General features: G+C 39.1%; 1 protein-coding gene across 1 annotated transcript; it reads left to right on the forward strand.

The window, feature by feature from the left end:
- Positions 1-3,750: 3,750 nt before the first annotated feature.
- LOC133664701 (oocyte zinc finger protein XlCOF20-like) lies at positions 3,751-18,942 on the forward strand. The gene is made up of 2 exons (XM_062069538.1): positions 3,751-4,184; positions 17,961-18,942. Exon 2 carries the CDS (start codon positions 17,982-17,984, stop codon positions 18,867-18,869), a length of 888 nt encoding a protein of 295 aa, XP_061925522.1. The 5' UTR covers positions 3,751-4,184; positions 17,961-17,981; the 3' UTR covers positions 18,870-18,942.
- The last annotated feature ends 3,560 nt before the right edge of the window (positions 18,943-22,502 follow it).

Below are 22,502 nucleotides of genomic sequence, written 5' to 3' on the forward strand. Positions count from 1 at the left end.
TACGTCCATTTCGCACCGACAACTTTCTTCTTTGCTTGCTCAGCTTCCTTCTCCATAATGCAATGAACATAATTGCAACAGATTCACGAACACAGATGTCCAGAATACTGTGGAATTATGAAATGAAAACAGAGCTTTTTCGTATTGGCTTCAATGTGGAAGGCATACCCGTGTTCGCCGGGCTACGTCACGCGCATACGTCATCCTCAGAGGCGTTTCGAACCGGAAGTTTAGCGGCAAATTTAAAATGTCACTTTATAAGTTAACCCGGCCGTATTGGCATGTGTTATAATGTTAAGATTTCATCATTGATATATAAACTATCAGACTGCGTGGTCGGTAGTAGTGGGTTTCAGTAGGCCTTGAAATATCAAAGCAAGCGGGGGCCATTTTGATATTTTTTATTTTAAAAACCAATACAATATATGTATAAAAAATATACATTCAGGCCTCCACTCAGACTTGATCCCGGGGACCCCAAAGGGTTTAGGTCAAAAAAATATTTAAAATGTGTCATTATTTAGTATTATTATTATTATCCAAGGTTTAAATCTCCAGATCAACATTAGGTCTATCTGTCAATATAAAGTTTTTTTTTAAAAGATTTACGCTGTATGCTCTTTTTGTCAAAGAAAACCCTGTTTTTTTATGGAAAAAACACAAAATATGCAACATTTTCCCCAAAAAATGTCTCAAAGTGGAATATTTCATGTGACGTAATTGGAGCCTTGAATAGGTCAATAATTCATAATGACATTGATTTTGATTCATTATTATTTTTTAAAGAAAGAAACATTTTATTGTTACATTTCACCTGTTTGCTCTTTTATTCCACTTTTTCTGTTTTTAATTTTTTTTAATCGTATTTTTAGAATGTGCCACGGGCCGTTAAAATATTACCTGCGGGCCGCAAATGGCCCCCGGGCCGCACTTTGGACACCCCTGATCTAGATCATTGTTGTGTGGTCTTGTGTAATCATATAAAATGCAGACGAGGCGTGTTGACGGAGTTCTCAAGATTTTACTCCACAGTGTGCTCATAACAACAACTGGCTGGCTACATACAACACTCAACAGCGCATGCGCTTCACTACTGTGGCATGCTGGGTAATGAAGTTCTTATATTACCTAGCTCAGTGTTTTTCAACCACTAGTGTACCGTGAGATACAGTCTGGTGTGCCGTGGGAGATTATGTAATTTCTCCTAATTGGGTAAAAAAAAAAGCAATTATAATCTGCAAATGTGCCGTTGCTGAGTGTCTGTGCTGTTTAGAGATCGGCAGAGTAACCGTGTAATACTCTTCCATATCAGTAGGTGGCAGCAGGTAGCTAATTGCTTCGTAGATGTCGGGAACATGGGTTTGTCGTGATCACAATATGCAGACGACAGCGGGAGGCAGGGTGCAGGTAAAAAGGTGTCTAATGCTTAAACCAGTGGTTCTTAACCTGGGTTTGATCGAACCCTAGGGGTTCGGCGGAGCCTCTGCCACGGAAGTATAGACACATCCGAATTATCGTGTAAATAAAAACTTCTCCCTATCGCCGTATTATGGATACCCCCAAACAATGTTCCCTCTAATTTCCCATCTGATTTGCAGGTTGTTTGATTGATCGATTGAAACTTTTACTAGCAGATTGCAAAGTAAAAGTAAAGGAAGGAAGAGAATACATGATATGAAACAGTACAGTTTACACAGTACAGTACATATTCCGTACCATTGACCACTAAATGTTAACACAACTTGTTTAAAGGCCTACTGAAACCCACTACTACGTTTATATATCAATGATGAAATCTTAACATTGCAACACATGCCAATACGGCCGGGTTTGATTAGTAAAGTGCAATTTTTAATTTCCCGCGAAGTATCCTGCTGAAAACGTCTCGGTATGATGACGTTTGCGCGTGACGTCACGGATTGTAGCGGACATTTTGGGACAGCATTGTGGCCAGCTATTAAGTCGTCTGTTTTCATCGCAAAATTCCACAGTATTCTGGACATCTGTGTTGGTGAATCTTTTGCAATTTGTTCAATGAACAATGAAGACAGCAAAGAAGAAAGCTGTAGGTGGGAAGCGGTGTATTAGCGGCCGGCTGCAGCAACACAAACACGTAGCGGCTACGTCGTAGCCGGTGTTTCATTGTTTACATTCCTGAACGATGACAGTCAAGCTTTACCATTGGCCTGTGGAGAACTGGGACAACAGAGACTCTTACCAGGAGGACTTTGAGTTGGATACGCGCTACCGTGAGTACGCAGCTGCGGCTTCCAAACATTTGATCGCTTGCCCGTACGTGCGTGCCGCTATGTGCATGTCACGTACGTAACTTTGGGGAAATATATGTGCTGTATGAACTTTACGGAGGTGAACGGTACTTTGGGCTGTGGGATTAAGTGTGTTGTGCGGGTGTTTGAGTTGTATTGGTGGGTTATATGGACGGGAGGGGGGAGGTGATTGTTATGCGGGATTAATTTGTGGCATATTAAATATAAGCCTGGTTGTGTTGTGGCTAATAGAGTATATATATGTCTTGTGTTTATTTACTGTTGTAGTCATTCCCAGCTGAATATCAGGTCCCACCCGCCTCTCACAGCATCTTCCCTATCTGAATCGCTTCCACTCTCCACTAGTCCTTCACTTGCACTTTCCTCATCCACAAATCTTTCATCCTCGCTCAAATTAATGGGGAAATCATCGCTTTCTCGGTCCGAATCGCTCTCGCTGCTTGTGGCCATGATTGTAAACGATGTGCAGATGTGAGGAGCTCCACAACCTGTGACGTCACGCTACTTCCGGTACAGGCAAGGCTTTTTTATCAGCGACCAAAAGTTGCGAACTTTATCGTCGATGTTCTCTACTAAATCCTTTCAGCAAAAATATGGCAATATCGCAAAATGATCAAGTATGACACATAGAATGGATCTGCTATCCCCGTTTAAATAAATAAAAATAATGTCAGTAGGCCTTTAACTTTAACTAAATATTGGGCAGAAATTGATGGATGTTGTTTAGCGGTCCATGCTATATACCAGTGGTTCTCAAATGGGGGTACGCGTACCCCTGGGGGTACTTGAAGGTATGCCAAGGGGTACGTGAGATTTTTTTTAAATATTCTAAAAATAGCAACAATCCTTTATAAATATATTTATTGAATAATACTTCAACAAAATATGAATGTAAGTTTATAAACTCAGTGAAGCACAAGCTCAGGTTTCTCACTAAAATGTCTGTCAAAAAGAACTGTGAAAAGAAATGCAACAATGCAATATTCAGTGTTGACAGCTAGATTTTTTGTGGACATGTTCCATAAATATTGATGTTAAAGATTTCTTTTTTTGTGAAGAAATGTTTAGAATTAAGTTCATGAATCTAGATGGATCTCTATTACAATCCCCAAAGAGAGCACTTTAAGTTGATGATTACTTCTATGTGTAGAAATCTTTATTTATAATTAAATCACTTGTTTATTTTTCAACAAGTTTTTAGTTATTTTTATATCTTTTTTGTTATACAATTTAATAAATCAGAAACTGACGACATAGTGCTGTATTTTACTTCTTTATCTCTTTTTTTCAACCAAAAACGCTTTGCTCTGATTAGGGGGTACTTGAATTTAAAAAAAATTCACAGGGGGTACATCACTGAAAAAAGGTTGAGAACCACAGCTATATACTACAGTGCAGTAGTTTATGCTATATACTACAGTGCAGTAGGTGGCGCTGTGCACATTTGAAGCCATGACTGCAACCTGTCTTTAAACCGGAAGCAGAAAAAGGACAACAAAGACACTGATGCACGGAGCCGAGTGCGCCATTTAAGTCTGTTAATTCCTCATGTCGACCTTTGTACTTATTCGTCTATCGTGTGTTTAACCCAACAATGTTATGGCGGGGTGAATTCGACGCGTCTCTATGAAGCTTTTGAGGCTAATTTAGCTTGCTAGTTAGCTTAGCTTGTTAGCGGCTAACAAAGAGACGCGGAGGAGATCGAGTGTGAGTGTAAAGTATTGTGGTTTTGTGAAAGTTTGTGCGAATGACGAACGTGCTGGTGAATTAGCGACTAACTGCAGCTGTTGAAGAAATATTTGTAGTGTTAGAAAAACCGACAGCAAGAATACGAGGCGGAACTACAACTGCTGGACGCTGTTTTCAAGGGACATCAAGTTGTGTTACACAGCACAGGTTTGTTTACTTCTTACTCTCACATCTTTACTAGCTTTATATTTGGTAATTGACATAAACAATACTATAAAATATGTTTACTAAGCGAAGGAGCATTGTATTGTGCACTTATATTGCCATATATCAGCTACTGTGTGGAAGTGTGGGGGAACACATATAAGAGTAACATAAAGTGTGGGGGAACACATATAAGAGTAACAAAGTGTGGGGGAACACATATAAGAGTAACACGAAGTGTGGGGGATCACATATAAGAGTAACATAAAGTGTGGGGGTACACATATAAGAGTAAGAAAGTGTGGGGGAACACATATAAGAGTAACAAAGTGTGGGGGAACACATATAAGAGTAACATAAAGTGTGGGGGAACACATAAAAGAGTAACATAAAGTGTGGGGGAACACATATAAGAGTAACAAAGTGTGGGGGGACACATATAAGAGTAACATAAAGTGTGGGGGAACACATATAAGAGTAACAAAGTGTGGGGGAACACATATAAGAGTAGCATAAAGTGTGGGGGAACACATATAGGAGTAACATAAAGTGTGGGGGAACACATATAAGAGTAACGTAAAGTGTGGGGGAACACATATAAGAGTAACGTAAAGTGTGGGGGAACACATATAAGAGTAACAATGTGTGGGGCAACACATAAGAGTAACATAAAGTGTGGGGGAACACATATAAGAGTAGCATAAAGTGTGGGGGAACACATATAAGAGTAACAAAGTGTGGGGGAACACATATAAGAGTAACGTAAAGTGTGGGGGAACACATATAAGAGTAACATAAAGTGTGGGGGAACACATATAAGAGTAACGTAAAGTGTGGGGGAACACATAAGAGTAACAATGTGTGGGGCAACACATAAGAGTAACATAAAGTGTGGGGGAACACATATAAGAGTAACATAAAGTGTGGGGGAACACATATAAGAGTAACAATGTGTGGGGCAACACATATGAGAGTAACATAAAGTGTGGGGGAACACATATAAGAGTAACATAAAGTGTGGGGGAACACATATGAGAGTAACATAAAGTGTGGGGGAACACATATAAGAGTAACATAAAGTGTGGGGGTACACATATAAGAGTAAGAAAGTGTGGGGGAACACATATAAGAGTAACAAAGTGTGGGGGAACACATATAAGAGTAACGTAAAGTGTGGGGGGAACACATATAAGAGTAACATAAAGTGTGGGGGAACACATATAAGAGTAACGTAAAGTGTGGGGGAACACATATAAGAGTAACAATGTGTGGGGCAACACATAAGAGTAACATAAAGTGTGGGGGAACACATATAAGAGTAACATAAAGTGTGGGGGGACACATATAAGAGTAACATAAAGTGTGGGGGAACACATATAAGAGTAACATAAAGTGTGGGGGTACACATATAAGAGTAAGAAAGTGTGGGGGAACACATATAAGAGTAACAAAGTGTGGGGGGACACATATAAGAGTAACATAAAGTGTGGGGGAACACATATAAGAGTAACAAAGTGTGGGGGAACACATATAAGAGTAGCATAAAGTGTGGGGGAACACATATAAGAGTAACATAAAGTGTGGGGGAACACATAAGAGTAACGTAAAGTGTGGGGGAACACATATAAGAGTAACATAAAGTGTGGGGGAACACATAAGAGTAACGTAAAGTGTGGGGGAACACATATAAGAGTAACAATGTGTGGGGCAACACATAAGAGTAACATAAAGTGTGGGGGAACACATATAAGAGTAACATAAAGTGTGGGGGGACACATATAAGAGTAACATAAAGTGTGGGGGAACACATATAAGAGTAACAAAGTGTGGGGGAACACATAAGAGTAGCATAAAGTGTGGGGGAACACATATAAGAGTAACATAAAGTGTGGGGGAACACATATAAGAGTAACGTAAAGTGTGGGGGAACACATATAAGAGTAACATAAAGTGTGGGGGAACACATATAAGAGTAACGTAAAGTGTGGGGGAACACGTATAAGAGTAACAATGTGTGGGGAAACACATAAGAGTAACATAAAGTGTGGGGGAACACATATAAGAGTAACATAAAGTGTGGGGGAACACATATAAGAGTAACAATGTGTGGGGCAACACATATAAGAGTAACATAAAGTGTGGGGGAACACATATAAGAGTAACATAAAGTGTGGGGGAACACATATAAGAGTAACAATGTGTGGGGGAACACATAAGAGTAACAAAGTGTGGGGGAACACATATAAGAGTAACATAAAGTGTGGGGGAACACATATAAGAGTAACAATGTGTGGGGCAACACATAAGAGTAACATAAAGTGTGGGGGAACACATATAAGAGTAACATAAAGTGTGGGGGAACACATATAAGAGTAACATAAAGTGTAGGGGAACACATATAAGAGTAACACAGTGTGGGGAACACATATAAGAGTAACATAAAGTGTGGGGGAACACATATAAGAGTAACATAAAGTGTAGGGGAACACATAAGAGTAGCATAAAGTGTGGGGGAACACATATAAGAGTAACATAAAGTGTAGGGGAACACATATAAGAGTAACAAAGTGTGGGGGAACACATAAGAGTAGCATAAAGTGTGGGGGAACACATATAAGAGTAACAAAGTGTAGGGGAACACATATAAGAGTAACAAAGTGTGGGGGAACACATATAAGTGTAACATAAAGTGTGGGGGAACACATAAAAGAGTAACATAAAGTGTGGGGGAACACATATAAGAGTAACAATGTGTGGGGCAACACATATAAGAGTAACATAAAGTGTGGGGGAACACATATAAGAGTAACAAAGTGTGGGGGAACACATATAAGAGTAACATAAAGTGTGGGGGAACACATATAAGAGTAACATAAAGTGTAGGGGAACACATATAAGAGTAACAAAGTCTGGGGAACACATATAAGAGTAACATAAAGTGTGGGGGAACACATAAGAGTAACATAAAGTGTAGGGGAACACATATAAGAGTAACAAAGTGTGGGGAACACATATAAGAGTAACAAAGTGTGGGGAACACATATAAGAGTAACATAAAGTGTGGGGGAACACATATAAGAGTAACATAAAGTGTAGGGGAACACATATAAGAGTAACAAAGTGTGGGGAACACATATAAGAGTAACATAAAGTGTGGGGGAACACATAAGAGTAACATAAAGTGTAGGGGAACACATATAAGAGTAACAAAGTGTGGGGGAACACATATAAGAGTAACAAAGTGTGGGGGAACACACATAAGAGTAACATAAAGGGTGGGGGAACACATATAAGAGTAACAAAGTGTGGGGGAACACATATAAGAGTAACATAAAGTGTGGGGGAACACATATAAGAGTAACATAAAGTGTGGGGGAACACATATAAGAGTAACAATGTGTGGGGGAACACATAAGAGTAACAAAGTGTGGGGGAACACATATAAGAGTAACATAAAGTGTGGGGGAACACATATAAGAGTAACATAAAGTGTGGGGGAACACATATAAGAGTAACATAAAGTGTGGGGGAACACATATAAGAGTAACATAAAGTGTAGGGGAACACATATAAGAGTAACAAAGTGTGGGGAACACATATAAGAGTAACATAAAGTGTGGGGGAACACATATAAGAGTAACATAAAGTGTAGGGGAACACATAAGAGTAGCATAAAGTGTGGGGGAACACATATAAGAGTAACATAAAGTGTAGGGGAACACATATAAGAGTAACAAAGTGTGGGGGAACACATAAGAGTAGCATAAAGTGTGGGGGAACACATATAAGAGTAACAAAGTGTAGGGGAACACATATAAGAGTAACAAAGTGTGGGGGAACACATATAAGAGTAACATAAAGTGTGGGGGAACACATAAAAGAGTAACATAAAGTGTGGGGGAACACATATAAGAGTAACAATGTGTGGGGCAACACATATAAGAGTAACATAAAGTGTGGGGGAACACATATAAGAGTAACAAAGTGTGGGGGAACACATATAAGAGTAACATAAAGTGTGGGGGAACACATATAAGAGTAACATAAAGTGTAGGGGAATACATATAAGAGTAACAAAGTGTGGGGAACACATATAAGAGTAACATAAAGTGTGGGGGAACACATAAGAGTAACATAAAGTGTAGGGGAACACATATAAGAGTAACAAAGTGTGGGGGAACACATATAAGAGTAACAAAGTGTGGGGGAACACACATAAGAGTAACATAAAGGGTGGGGGAACACATATAAGAGTAACATAAAGTGTGGGGGAACACATATAAGAGTAACATAAAGTGTGGGGGAACACATATAAGAGTAACATAAAGGCATTGTATGAACTACAGAAAAGAGCTACAAGGATTATTCATAAAGAAGTTTGCTTAGAACACACTAACATATTATTTATTAATTTGGGTTTATTGAAATTACAGGAGCTAGTAAAGTTACAGACATGATGTGTCATGTTTAAGGCTAAAAATAAAACATTACCAGCAAATTTACAACAAATGTTTGTCATCACTTGTGAGAATGAAGAGCGTAGAAGAAAAGGTCATTTCCAACATCAGTATTCAAGGACAACTTTAAAAGAAATGTGCATATCAGTGGTGGGGGTTCAACTATGGAATTATTTTTACAATGACATAAAAGACTGTAAAAATATATTCCAATTGAAAAAAATATATAAAGACAGAACAATAAGATCATATGGACAGCCATAAGTGTTTACATTTTGCTTTATATTTATTATTTGACTTATTTTTTGCCTGGTTTTGTATTTGTTTTGTATCATCCCGTGAGGTGTATATTACTTTTTTTTTGTGTTCGGTTTGTATTTCATGAAGTTTTTGCACTAGTTGTGTTTTTTTGTGTGTTTTTTGTTTGTTTTCATTATATTTGGATGTAATTGTTGGTTTATATATCATTGTGGCCAAACAGCTCAATTTTTGTTTCCAACAAATTTAGCTGAACTGCACCAATTTTGTCTAGAGGAGTGGTCAAAAATTCAACCAGAAGCTTGTGGATGGCTACCAATATATATATAATATATATTCTTAATATGTCCGTATGGAAACTCGTTCGGTACACCTCCGAACCGAACCGAAACCCCCGTACCGAAACGGTTCAATACTAATACACGTACCGTTACACCCCTACCGCCCACCCGTAGTTCTAAATGTGGTCGATTGTTGCTAAACATGCAACTTAAGTCACAACCTCATAAATATTTATTTATTTAAAAAAATGCAAAATAAGTAATTGATGAAAGGACACTGCTTAGTAAGATTTAATAATAATTAATAAAAGGAGATTAAAACTGAATGTCAACATGTTTTCTAGACGTGCTCACAACTTTTGGAATTGTTGAAGTTTGTATTTGATGAGCTTTAATTCAATTGCTGGCCTGTATGGAGCTATTTTTCAAATAAAACATAACATTACACACGTGCTTCTCTTCTTTGCTATGCTTTGTTAGCCATGTTGGCATGCTATATTTTCCTCAGTAAAAAGTTGGTGTTTGTGCAGAGTGTAGTTAGTTTGAGTTTGAGTTTATTTCGAACATGCATGCATACAACATGATACATCACAATTTCCAGTTTCTCTTTTCAACATGTTCGAAAAGGAGTAGGAAGAAGCAGAGCTTATTTAATCCTACCCCTTTTCTTTTACATAACAGTTGCTAAAACTTTTGTTCACTTCCTGTTCTCAATTTATTCACAATATACTCCATAAGTAATCACAATAAAAAAATAATAATTGGTGAAGTAAGTTACATTTCATATCAGAATCAGAATCAGAATAGTTTTATTGCCATTGTTTGAGAACGGGTTCACAAACTAGGAATTTTTCTTGGTGCAAACGTGCGACATAAAACACATATAACACATATTTGGTATAAAAAGAGCTGTGACTGAGCTATCAGATAGACTTAGAAGGGATTCAAGGAATTCAAGGAGCTGCTGTTAGGAGTTCTTGTTCATTTGCCTGATGGCCGAGGGGAAAAAACTGTTCAGGTGGCGGGAGGTGTGGGTCTGGATGGAGCGTAGTCTCCTGCCTGAGGGGAGAGGGGAGAATAGTGTGTGTCCAGGGTGAGAAGAGTCAGCTGTGATCCGACCCACACGCCTCCTGGTCCTGGAGGAGAACAAGTCCTGGAGGGATGGGAGCTTGCAGCCAATCACCTTCTCCGCAGCACGTACGATGCGTTGCAGTCTATTCTTATCCTGGACTGTGGCGCCGGGGAACCACACTGTGATGGAGGAGGTCAGGATGGACTCTATGATGGCTGAGTAAAACTGCACTAGCATCTCGGTCAGCACCTTAAGTTTCCTCAGCTGCCGCAGGAAGTACATCCTCTGCTGGGCCTTCTTGATGAGGGAGCTGATGGTCAGCTCCCACTTGAGGTCCTGGGTGATGGTGGTGCCCAAGAAACGGAAGGAGTCCACAATGGGGACGGGGGTGGGAGAGTCAATCAGGGTGAGGGGGGATGGTGGGGCTGTGACTTTCCTGAAGTCCATGATCATCTCCACTGTTTTCTGGGCGTTCAGCTCCAGGTTGTTGAGGCTGCACCAGGACGTCAGCCGGTCCACCTCTCTCCTGTAGGCGGACTCATCGCCATTCGAGATGAGCCCGATGAGGGTGGTGTCATCCGCAAACTTGAGCAGTTTTACGGATTGGTGACTGGAGGTGCAGCAGTTTGTATACAGGGAGAAGAGCCAGGGGGAGAGTACACAGCCCTGAGGAGTACCAGTGTTTGTGGTTCGACTGTCCGAGACAATCTTCCCCAGCCTTACGTGCTGTCTTCGGTCTGTCAGGAAGTCATTAATCCAACTGCAGAGGGAGTCGGGCACGCTGAGCTGGTAGAGCTTGTCTCGTAGCAGTCCAGGGAGGATGGTGTTGAAGGCAGAGCTGAAGTCCACAAACAGGATCCTAGCGTAGGTTCCTGGGGAGTCCAGATGCTCCAGGATGAAGTGGAGGGCCAGGTTCACTGCATCATCCACAGACCTGTTGGCTCTGTAGGCGAACTGCAGTGGGTCCAGGAGGGGGGCGGTGATGTCCTTGAGGTGGGGCAGGACCAAGCGCTCAAAGGACTTCATGACCACAGACGTCAGCGCGACCGGCCTGTAGTCATTTAGTCCTGTGATCCGTGCTTTCTTGGGGACAGGGACAATGGTAGAGGTCTTAAAGCAGGACGGCACGCGGCATAGCTCCAGAGAGGTGTTAAAAATGTCAGTGAAGACAGGAGCCAGCTGGTCCGCATAGTGTCTGAGAGTGGAGGGGGAGACACCATCCGGCCCGGGGGCCTTCCGCGTATTCAGCTTCAAGAACTGCCGGCGTACATCCTCTTCTTTAATGGAGAGGGTCTTTACAGTCTTATTGTGTTTTTGGAGTCCTGTGATGTCATTGGAGTCCTTTGAGTCCTTTAACTCCTTTAATGAAGTGCTGGCATTGGTGGGGAGGGTGACGGTGGGGGGAGCATGGCTTTGATGAGCTGAAGGCCGTTCATGACGACAGTAATGTGTGTTGAGGCCCTGAGCGAGAGTCCGGTCATTCAGGGCCTGGGGGTTTTGGGCTTATAGTTCGTAAGGGCCCTTAGACCTCTCCAAACTGCCGCAGAATCATTGGAGCGGAACTGTTCCTGTAGACGGTTAGAGTACACAGATTTAGCTTTCTCCACTTCCCTGGTGAAGTGGTAATTCGCTTCTCTGTATGTACTTCGGTCCCCGCTTCTCCACGCAGCCTCCTTCTTCTTGCGCAGCTGTCGGAGCTTGGGTGTGAACCAGGGCTTGTCGTTGTTATAACAAACCCTGGTGCGCGTTGGAATGATGCGCGCCTCATTGAACTGTATGTATGAGGTCACAGTGTCCGTATACTCGTCCAGATTGTTCGTGGCCGCTCCAATTGCCTCCCAGTCTGTCGTTTCCCAACAAGCACGCAACGCGTCCACAGACTCGGCGGTATGATGAGATAAGTAAGATTATTTTGAGAGTGAAAGAATGGAGTTCATGTCGAGATAAATGTAACTTTACCTTGAATTTAGTCAATAGCGATGGGGGATGCACCTGTCGACCAGGGGTGTCCAAACTTTTTCCACTGAGGGCCGCACATGGAAAAATTAAAGCATGTGGGGGCCATTTTGATATTTTTCATTTTCAAACCATAACAAATTATATGGATTTTTTATTTATTTTACCTTTAGGGATCCCAGGGACCATAAAGGGTCTCAGTCATTAAAATGTTAAAAAATAAGTCAGATTATTATTTTTTTTAAATTATTTAACGCTTACAGTAAATCTCTATCAACTTCAAGTTGATATAAAGTAATACAAATTTTTAAAAAATTGTTATGGCTTTTCTGTCAAAAACAACTTAGTTTTTTTATAGTAAAACTGAAATATGCAGTATTTAGTAATTAGAGCCCTAAAATATCAATAATGCAGGACACCATTGATTTAAATTATTTCATATTTTTGAGTAGTCACAGTGAAAAGATAAATAAAAAATCACTAAATATATTTGGGATCCAAAAAGTGCCCCAGTCGTTAAAGTGATACATTTTTATTAGGTTTTTCTTTTACTTTCAACACTTAAGTTACGAGATCAACTTCAGATATATCTGTCGATTTTATGCTGGAACTATTATTTTGTTTGTTTTATGCGCTTTCGTCAAAGAAAACTTTGATGTTTGTATATGGCTACTACACAATATATGCAATATTTACCACATAAAACATTTTAAAGTGAAATATTTGAAGTAATTGGAGCCCTGAAAATAATTCATTATAACATGGATTTTTTGTCATTATTATTATTTTTTGAGCAATGGCAAAAAAAGATAAATAAAGAAAGACAAAAGAAAAAAAAACAGCCTGCATGGCAGCTTTTGTGTCAACATTGCAACTTTTTCTCGTTAGATTTCACCTCATTCCACTTTTTTAATGTTCTTTTTTATTTTTACAATAGTATTTCCAGAATGTGTGGCGGGTCGGTAGACAATTAGCCGCGGGCCGCAAATGGCCCCCGGGCCGCACTTTGGACACCCCTGCTGTAGACGTACTGTCACGTACCATGTGTCGCTCTCTTTTGCACATTTCGCAGGTTGGGAAACCTCCCTCCTGCATACGGTAGCCGAAGTATTCCCATGCAGCTGATTTCGTCCTTTTAGACCAGTGGTCCCCAACCACCGGGCCGCGGCTGCACAAGAAATTTAAAAAAATAATGAAAAAAAAAATGTTTATTTTATTTTATTTTTTAATTAAATCAACATAAAAAACACAATATATACATTATATATCAATATAGATCAGGGGTCACCAACCTTTTTGAAACCAAGAGCTACTTCTTGGGTACTGATTAATGCGAAGGGCTACCAGTTTGATACACACTTAAATAAATTGCCAGAAATAGCCAATTTGCTCAATTTACCTTTAACGCTATGTTATTATTAATAATTAATGATATTTACACTTAATTGAACGGTTTAAAAGAGAAGAAAACACGAAAAAAATGACAATTAAATTTTGAAACATATCTTCAATTTCGACTCTTTAAAATTCAAAATTCAACCGAAAAAAAGAAGAGAAAAACTTAAAAAAACAATTTATGGAACATCATTAGTAATTTTTCCTGATTAAGATTAATTTTAGAATTTTGATGACATGTTTTAAATAGGTTAAAATCCAATCTACACTTTGTTAGAATATATAACAAATTGGACCAAGCTATATTTCTAACAAAGACAAATCATTATTTCTTCTATATTTTCCAGAACAAAAATTTTAGACCTTGAAATAAGATTTAAATTTGATTCTACAGATTTTCTAGATTTGCCAGAATATTTTTTTTGAATTTTAATCATAATAAGTTTGAAGAAATATTTCACAAATATTCTTCGTCGAAAAAACAGAAGCTAAAATGAATAATTAAATTAAAATTTATTTATTATTCTTTACAATAAAAAATTGTTTTTACTTGAACATTGATTTAAATTGTCAGGAAAGAAGAGGAAGGAATTCAAAAGGTAAAAAGGTATATGTGTTTAAAAATCCTAAAATAATTTTTAAGGTTGTATTTTTTCTCTAATATTGTCTTTCTGAAAGTTATAAGAAGCAAAGTAAAAAAAATAATGCATTTATTTAAACAAGTGAAGACCAAGTCTTTCAAATATTTTCTTGGATTTTCAAATTCTATTTGAGTTTTGTCTCTCTTAGAATTAAAAATGTCGGGCAAAGCGAGAACAGCTTTCTAGTAAATAAATAAAATGTAAAAAATAGAGGCAGCTGCTCACTGGTAAGTGCTGCTATTTGAGCTATTTTTAGAACAGGCCGGCGGGCTACTCATCTGGTCCTTACGGGCTACCTGGTGCCCGCGGGCACCGCGTTGGTGACCCCTGATATAGATCAATACAGTCTGCAGGGATACAGTCCGTAAGCACACATGATTGTATTTCTTTAAGACAAAAAACAATTTTAATTTTTTTATTTTTTTTACTATCCCCCTCCCCCCCTCCCCGGTCCGTGGGACACATTTTCAAGCATTGACCGGTCCGCAAGTACAAAAAGGTTGGGGACCCCTGTTTTAGACCATGGGTGTCAAACTTGTTTTTATTGAGGGCCACATCGCAGTTATGGTTGCCCTCAGAGGGCCGCCTTTAACAATGAGTAATAGATGAATATACATGTACAGTATGTATGTATAATACATTACCAATATATTTTTTAGATAAGCTGCAAAAAAAAAAATACATTTTACTTTAAAAACTGGCAGCTCAATCACCAGAATATTACAGTAAAAGCAGTGGGTTTTTACAGCATATACAAAAAACAAATAAATGGAATGGAATGGAGAAACAATACCACAGATTTTAGCGGTAAAATTCAAGCAACAGAGCTGCCAGTTTGTTGGTTTTTACTGTAAAATCTTGTTTTTAATGTCTTTTTGTTAGTTTTTTAATGTTTTAGTGTCTTACTGTATATGGAAAAAAACAGTATCAAAGTTGATTTTACGGTAAAAAAAAATCTGTCGGTGGAATTTTTATTGTCAATTTTACAGTCTACAATTTGATTGATAATTTGTTTTGGAATCATAAGTCAAGCAGATATTTAAGTCCAGTATTTATCTTGATTTTAACTAAAATATTTTTGGAATACATGATAATATAATATTTTTATTTTGATAATATTGAATTTTAAAAAGATATGCAATTGCATGCAGTACATGATGTTTAATGTCAAATGGGAAAGAACAAATATATTTAGTAAGAAAATATTTAGCATTTTATTAACGCATATTATTCCCAGGTTTTTCGCGGGCCACATAAAATAATGTTTGACACCTGTGTGTTAGACGGACGGGAAAGTTTGGGGGACTTATGTCCTTCATCCATCCTACAAACTGCAGGGGGGGCAAATTTAGAGAAAAAATTGTTTGGGGGCCGGTGTATCTATTTTTAGGAACACTAATACAAAACCTCACAATGATGTCTGAATGCTAAAAACGTTATGACAGACCGCCTTAAAAAAATGTAGTGGAATTTTTATTTTTTTTACTGAAGGAGACACCATGAATGTACATGAAAATAAAGAATGTGGGATTTACAATATTAACTATGAACGATAAAACACTGAATAATGACGATATATGAACATCACACCCCCTCTCCATCCACACATTTTACAATCAAGCGGGGGAAAAATGCAACAAACACAGCGAAATATGAACGTGAAGGGTAAAAAAAACCCACCTACTATCTAAAATATCTGATACATCACTAAGCTTTAGAACTTTGTTGTAAAAATCTCCTTCCGCGTTTGTCCCTGACACCCACATTTCAGGTTGACACTCTGTGGAAACGCTCTCCACCCACACTGCTTGGTGGCTTGTCTGAGCTGCTGTGACTTAGATTACCATAGTAACTATACTGTAAAAAAAATCCTATTTTTATGGTTAATTTTCTCAAAATTTCTACTGTAATTTTTCAATTTTTTTTAAATAGTTTATAAAACTGTAGAATTGAAGACATTATCTGTAAATAAACAATCCGCCTGTTATTTTAAGTAATATGCCAGTAATGACAAACTATGTATATTTCTATTTTTTTACAGAAAAATACCAAATTAATTATACATAGCATTTTCTGTTTTCTTAAGTTACTTTCAAATTCATGTAAAATTACAGTAATTATCTTTCATTAAATATGTAGCTTGTTATATAAAAGTCTATGTCCATACTAACAATCTAACACAGGGGTGTCAAACTCAAATACAGAGTGGGCCAAAATTTAAAACTGAACAAAGGCGCGGGCCAAGGTTGACCAAATTAACCAAATTACGAGCTGTCGTCACGTCCGCTTTTCATCCATTCTAACATCGTTCAGACACAGTCACAAGACATGTGCGGCTTCTGTACGCACACACGAGCGAATGCAACGCATACTTCATGAACAGCCATACAGGTTACACTGACGGTGGAAGTATAAAAAACTTTAACACTGTTAGAAATATACGCCACACTGTGAATCCACACCAAACAAGAATGACAAACACATTTAAAAACCCCGAACACACACCTTGTAGAGTCCCGGAAGAGTTAGTGCTGCAAAGGATTCTGGGTATTTGTTCTGTTGTGTTTATATTGTGTTACCATGCGGATGTTCTCCCGAAATGTGTTTGTCATTTATGTTTGGTGTGGATTCACAGTGTGGCGCATATTTCTAACAGTGTTAAAGTTTTTTTATTTGGTCACCCTCAGTGTAACCTGTATCGCTGTTGATGAAGTATGCGTTGCAGTTACTTGTGTGTGCGTACAGAAGCTGCTCATATTATGTGACTGGGCCAGCACTCGTTGGACTGGATGAAAAGCAGACCTGACGATTTTCGGGAGGAGAGCTGAAGTATGGAAGACTCACGGGAGGGTTGGCAAGTATTAGAATTAGCGGTGAATGCAGTGTTACCGTGGCACCGCCGCAATATATAATCGGCGGGCCAGCTTTAGTGTTAATTTGATATCGCCTCAAGGGCCAAGTGAAATTACACGGCGGGCCAAATTTGACACCCATGCTGTAGAATAAAGATATTTTTCTGCAGAACTGTTTGCATCGTCACTTTATTAAAGGTGGTTGATCTTAACAATTCAGAAAAAATCTGTAAAATAATGGTATTTTTCTGTGGAACTGCCAGCATTGTCATTTCATCAAAGGTGTTTGATCGTAATAATTTGGAAAAACTGTAGAATAAAGGTATTTTTCTGCAGAACTGTTTGAATCGTCACTTTATTAAAGGTGGTTGATTTTAATAATTTAGTAAAAATCTGTAAAATTACGATATTTTTCTGCAAAACGTTTCATGAAAATTTCTGTAAATAGGTTTTTGATCATTATTTGGTTTACAATGTTTTACTTTAATTTAATGGTTTTCGTTTGGCAGCCATAGCTGCCAGTAGATGACCGTTTTTTTTACAGAATTTTTTTTTACAGTGTAGTTAGATTACCATAGTAACTAGTATATCATGCAAAAGCGCAGATTACAACTATTGAAATACTTGGTATAGTTTAAGACTTACGGTCATTTGAAAACATCACTGCACATCATAATGGCAACTATAGTGTCGATCTTAAAGATCTAAAAAAATGCTTTGGGAATGTCCGGCGGGCCAGATTGAAAAGCTTAACGGGCCGCATGCGGCCCCCGGGCCTTAATTTGCCCAGATCTGGCCTGGTCTCATGTCACTGAGCAAAGCTGGGCTTCTTTGAAACGTGTGTTTCTCTTCTTGTGTTCTGTGAAGACTCGGGAGTGGACTTCCAGGATGGAGCAGGACAAGCCACAGCCCTCGCACATCAAAGAAGAAGAGGAGGAGTCACAGCCCCCTCATAGGAGAGCGGATGAGGAGTCAAATGGGGGCATTAAACAGGAAGAGGAGCCGCAGCCACCCCACATTAAAGAGGAAGAGGAGGAACATAGCATCAGTCAGGAGGGAGCGCATCTTGAAGGACTGGATGTGATTCGGGTCATCGTGAAGAGTGAAGATGATGAGGTCAAAGGTGAAAGTGAGGAGAAGAGAGAGGCGGAGCCTCCAAGCAGCAGCTCAACACAACACATGACAACAGAAGCTGATGGAGACCACTGTGGAGGATCACAAGCAGACAAGCTCTTAGCTCCACTATCAGATAGTGAGGACACAACGTCACACTCTCCTGACACTGATGATGAAGACTCTAAAGAAGATAAGCCGTGGTACACTGACAACACCCACTTGAAATGTTCCCACTGTGACAAAACCTTTAATTACCAGTGTGATCTGAAAATACACATGAGAACGCACACTGGAGAGAAACCTTTCATGTGCTCAGTTTGTAGTAAAAGATTCTTCCGGAACCAACACTTGATAACACACACAAGAATACACACCGGGGAGAAACCGTTTGACTGTTCGGTGTGCGGTAAATGTTTTGTGCGAAATGAATGTTTGAAAGGACATATGAGAATACACACCGGGGAGAAACCTTTCATCTGCTCAACATGCGGTAAAGGCTTCATACGAAACGAATGCTTGAAAGTACACACGCGGATACACACGGGAGAGAAACCTTTCTTATGTTCGGTGTGTGGCGCGAGTTTTGTGTGGAATCAAAGTTTGAAAAAACACATGAGAATGCACACTGGGGAGAAAGTGTTCGGCGGCAGCGTGTCGTGAAAGATTCTCCTATGAGTACCAGTTGAAAAGACAAGCGTGCAAGATTTTATTAAATAAACTGATGAAACGTTAACTCTCTAACTTCACATATTTAAGGCCTACTGAAAGCCACTACTACCGACCACGCAGTCTGATAGTTTATATATCAATGATGATATCTTAACATTGCAACACATGCCAATACGGCCGGGTTAACTTATAAAGTGACATTTTAAATTTCCCGGGAAATATCCGGCTGGAAACGTCTCGGTATGATGACGTTTGCGCGTGACGTCACGAGTTGAAGCAGACATTTTGGAATAGCACGGTGGCCAGCTTAAGTCGTCTGTTTTCACCACATAATTCCACAGTATTCTGGACATCTGTGTTGGTGAATCTGTTGCAATTTGTTTAATGAACAATGGAGACTGCAAAGAAGAAAGTTGTAGGTGGGATCTGTGTATTAGCGGCTGGCTACAGCAACACAACCAGGAGGACTTTGAGTTGGATAGCAGACGCGCTATCCGACGCTAGCCGCCGACCGCATCGATGATCGGGTGAAGTCCTTCGTCGCGCCGTCGATCGCTGGAACGCAGGTGAGCACGGGTGTTGATGAGCAGATGAGGGCTGGCGTAGGTGGAGAGCTAATGTTTTTAGCATAGCTCTGTCGAGGTCCCGTAGCTAAGTTAGCTTCAATGGCGTCGTTAGCAACAGAATTGCTAGGCTTCGCCAGGCGGTACAGCATTAACCGTGTAGTCACAGGTCCAGTGTTTGGTAGTATTGTTGATCTTCTGTCTATCCTTCCAGTCAGCGGTTTATTTATTTTGTTTCTATCTGCATTCAAGCACGATGCTATCACGTTAGCTCCGTAGCTAAAGTGCTTCACCGATGTATTGTCGTGAAGATAAAAGTCACTGTGAATGTCCATTTCACGTTCTCGACTCTCATTTTCAGGAGGATATAGTATCCGAGGTGGTTTAAAATACAAATCCGTGATCCACAATAGAAAAAGGAGAAAGTGTGGAATCCAATGAGCCAGCTTGTACCTAAGTTACGGTCAGAGCGAAAAAAGATACGTCCTGCACTGCACTGTAGTCCTTCACTCTCACTTTCCTCATCCACGAATCTTTCATCCTGGCTTAAATTAATGGGGTAATCGTCGCTTTCTCGGTCCGAATCGCTCTCGCTGCTGGTGTAAACAATGGGGAAATGTGAGGAGCCTTTCAACCTGTGACGTCCCGTTACTTCCGGTACAGGCAAGGTTTTTTTTTATCAGCGACCAAAAGTTGCGAACTTTATCGTCGATGTTCTCTACTAAATCCTTTCAGCAAAAATATGGCAATATCGCGAAATGATCAAGTATGTCACATAGAATGGATCTGCTATCCCCGTTTAAATAAGAAAATTTCATTTCAGTAGGCCTTTAAGTGTGACATCATTTTTAGCTCACACACCTCTTGTTATTATGCTACTACTATTTACACTAGCACCTCGGGATACGGGTTCTATGACGCAGCTCGTACCTTGAGTGTCACCCACTGAAAGGAAATAATTTTAACTTGTGCTTGATCCTCCACAGCACACTTTTAACAGTTTTTTAGAAAAGAAAATCTTGCATAAGAAATATTGTATAAAAAAACTATACAATAGAATGTAGCACAAACAATTACAGTAGTTATTTTAACCCTTGGGGATTTCCCAAATCTGATTAATGTTAAAGGTCCTTGGTACCTGGGAGGGTTTAGCCATACAAGTCTTAAAAGTAAGTCATATGTAGTAATATTTGTTTGTACTTGTAAACGTTTAAATCACTATTAGACCAACTTAAATAAATGATAAATGGGTTATACTTTTATAGCGCTTTTCTACCTTCAAGGTACTCAAAGAGCTTTGACAGTATTTCCACATTCACCCATTCACACACACATTCACACACTGATTCACACCATGCAAGGCGCTACCAGCACCCATCAGGAGCAAAGGGTGAAGTCTCTTGCCCAAGGACACAACGGACGTGACTAGGATGGTAGAAGGTGGGGATTGAACCCCAGTAACCAGCAACCCTCCGATTGCTGGCACGGCCACTCTACCAACTTCGCCACGCCGTCCCCTTCAAACTTCAGATGTTTGTTGATAAAAAATTAAAAAATAATTCTGTTTTTTTCATGCCCTTTTCGTCAAAGAAACGCCACTTTTCTTTCATGGCAACAACACAAACTATACAATGTTTATATTTTTGGTATCCACATCCACAAAACTCTTATGTCACTACCAACCCACCAACGTAGATGTTATTACATGGAACTTGTTGGCAGATACTATGCATCCAATATGAAATAATTGGATTTGCACGTATTTCTCAAGGAAATGATTGGCTTATTTTGGCTTCCATGGAAGAAAAAAAAAAGTATAAAACTAGATGAGTCAATTCCTGAAGGAATTGTCTGTGAATGCTCCAATGCTGACAGTAAACTGAAATCCTGGATTTTTTTTTTAGAATTGTTGAAAGGGAGCACACAATTCCCAAACAGGCTGAATAATTTTAATTTGGAACATTTGGAATCAGACGAAAAATGTGGGAGTTGTGGAACTTTGAAAAATTTACCATTGATTTCAATGGGAATTTAGGGAAAATCGGGAATTTTTTTGAAAATGGTAAAATAATTGAATGTTCTGAATGAGTCAAAATGGTTGCTGTTGGAATTTTTCAAATCGGTCGAGAAATGTTGAAGTAGTAACATTTTTAATTGAGAAATGGAATTCCTGGAATTTTGGAAAAATCTGGAATTTTTCCAGTTTGAAAAATAACTTCGTTTTTTGTCCTGATTAAGAAGAATGTTTGGACAGTGGACTGGTTGAAGTGGGTTGAAAAATGTGGAAGGAGTAGTTGCCATAAAAAAAGGGTTTGAAAAAACGGGAAGTCTGGGAATTCCTGGAATTTTTTTTTACTTGGAAAAATAATAGTTTGAATGTCCAGGATGAGTGGAATATGTTGAAGGTAGAATGGTTTTAATCGGTTGAAAAATGGCCAATTCATTTTTAATTGGAAAAAATGTACCGGAAAACCTGGAATTCCGGGAAATTTTGGGATATTGTCAAGGGAAAGCCTGCGATTCCCAGATAGGCTGAACAGTTTGAAGTTGGAACGGTTGGAATCGAGTTAAAAATGTGGAAGGTAGAGCGTGCCAAAATCTGGAGAGGAAGTTGAATAAATAGATAAATTTTGGTGTAGAAAACCATATGTGTGAATAACAGGTTTAAAGTATATTGAAAAATGGCCATTATAAAATGGACTCAGTGGGGGACAAAAGGGTCCAGGGGAACTCCAAAACATATATACTCACTCAATAGCTTGTGCTAAAAATAACTTGGCAAAGAAATGACAACGCAAATTTTGAGAACGATTCCGATACAACAACCATATTTCATCCCGCTCACCTTTAAAATGATTATTCTGTTGGACCGTGTCATCTTAAAAGGTAATAAAAAAGACCCACAAAGGTTCCTGCAAGAGTTCTTGAAGTAAAAATAATGTTCTGTGTTTACTAACAAGACATCATGGTGGAGCTAGAAACCGAGTTTCTTAACATGGATATATTCTCACTACTTTTCTTTTGTCGAGCACAAAGAAAAGAACATTTTAGTTAAATGTAA

The sequence above is a fragment of the Entelurus aequoreus genome, linkage group LG14 (genome assembly GCF_033978785.1).
Source record: "Entelurus aequoreus isolate RoL-2023_Sb linkage group LG14, RoL_Eaeq_v1.1, whole genome shotgun sequence".
Taxonomy (NCBI): domain Eukaryota; kingdom Metazoa; phylum Chordata; class Actinopteri; order Syngnathiformes; family Syngnathidae; genus Entelurus; species Entelurus aequoreus.

Coding starts and splice junctions, on each gene's coding strand:
- LOC133664701 (XM_062069538.1), top strand. CDS start 17,982: ATGGAGCAGGACAAGCCACAGCCCTCGCACATCAAAGAAGAAGAGGAG.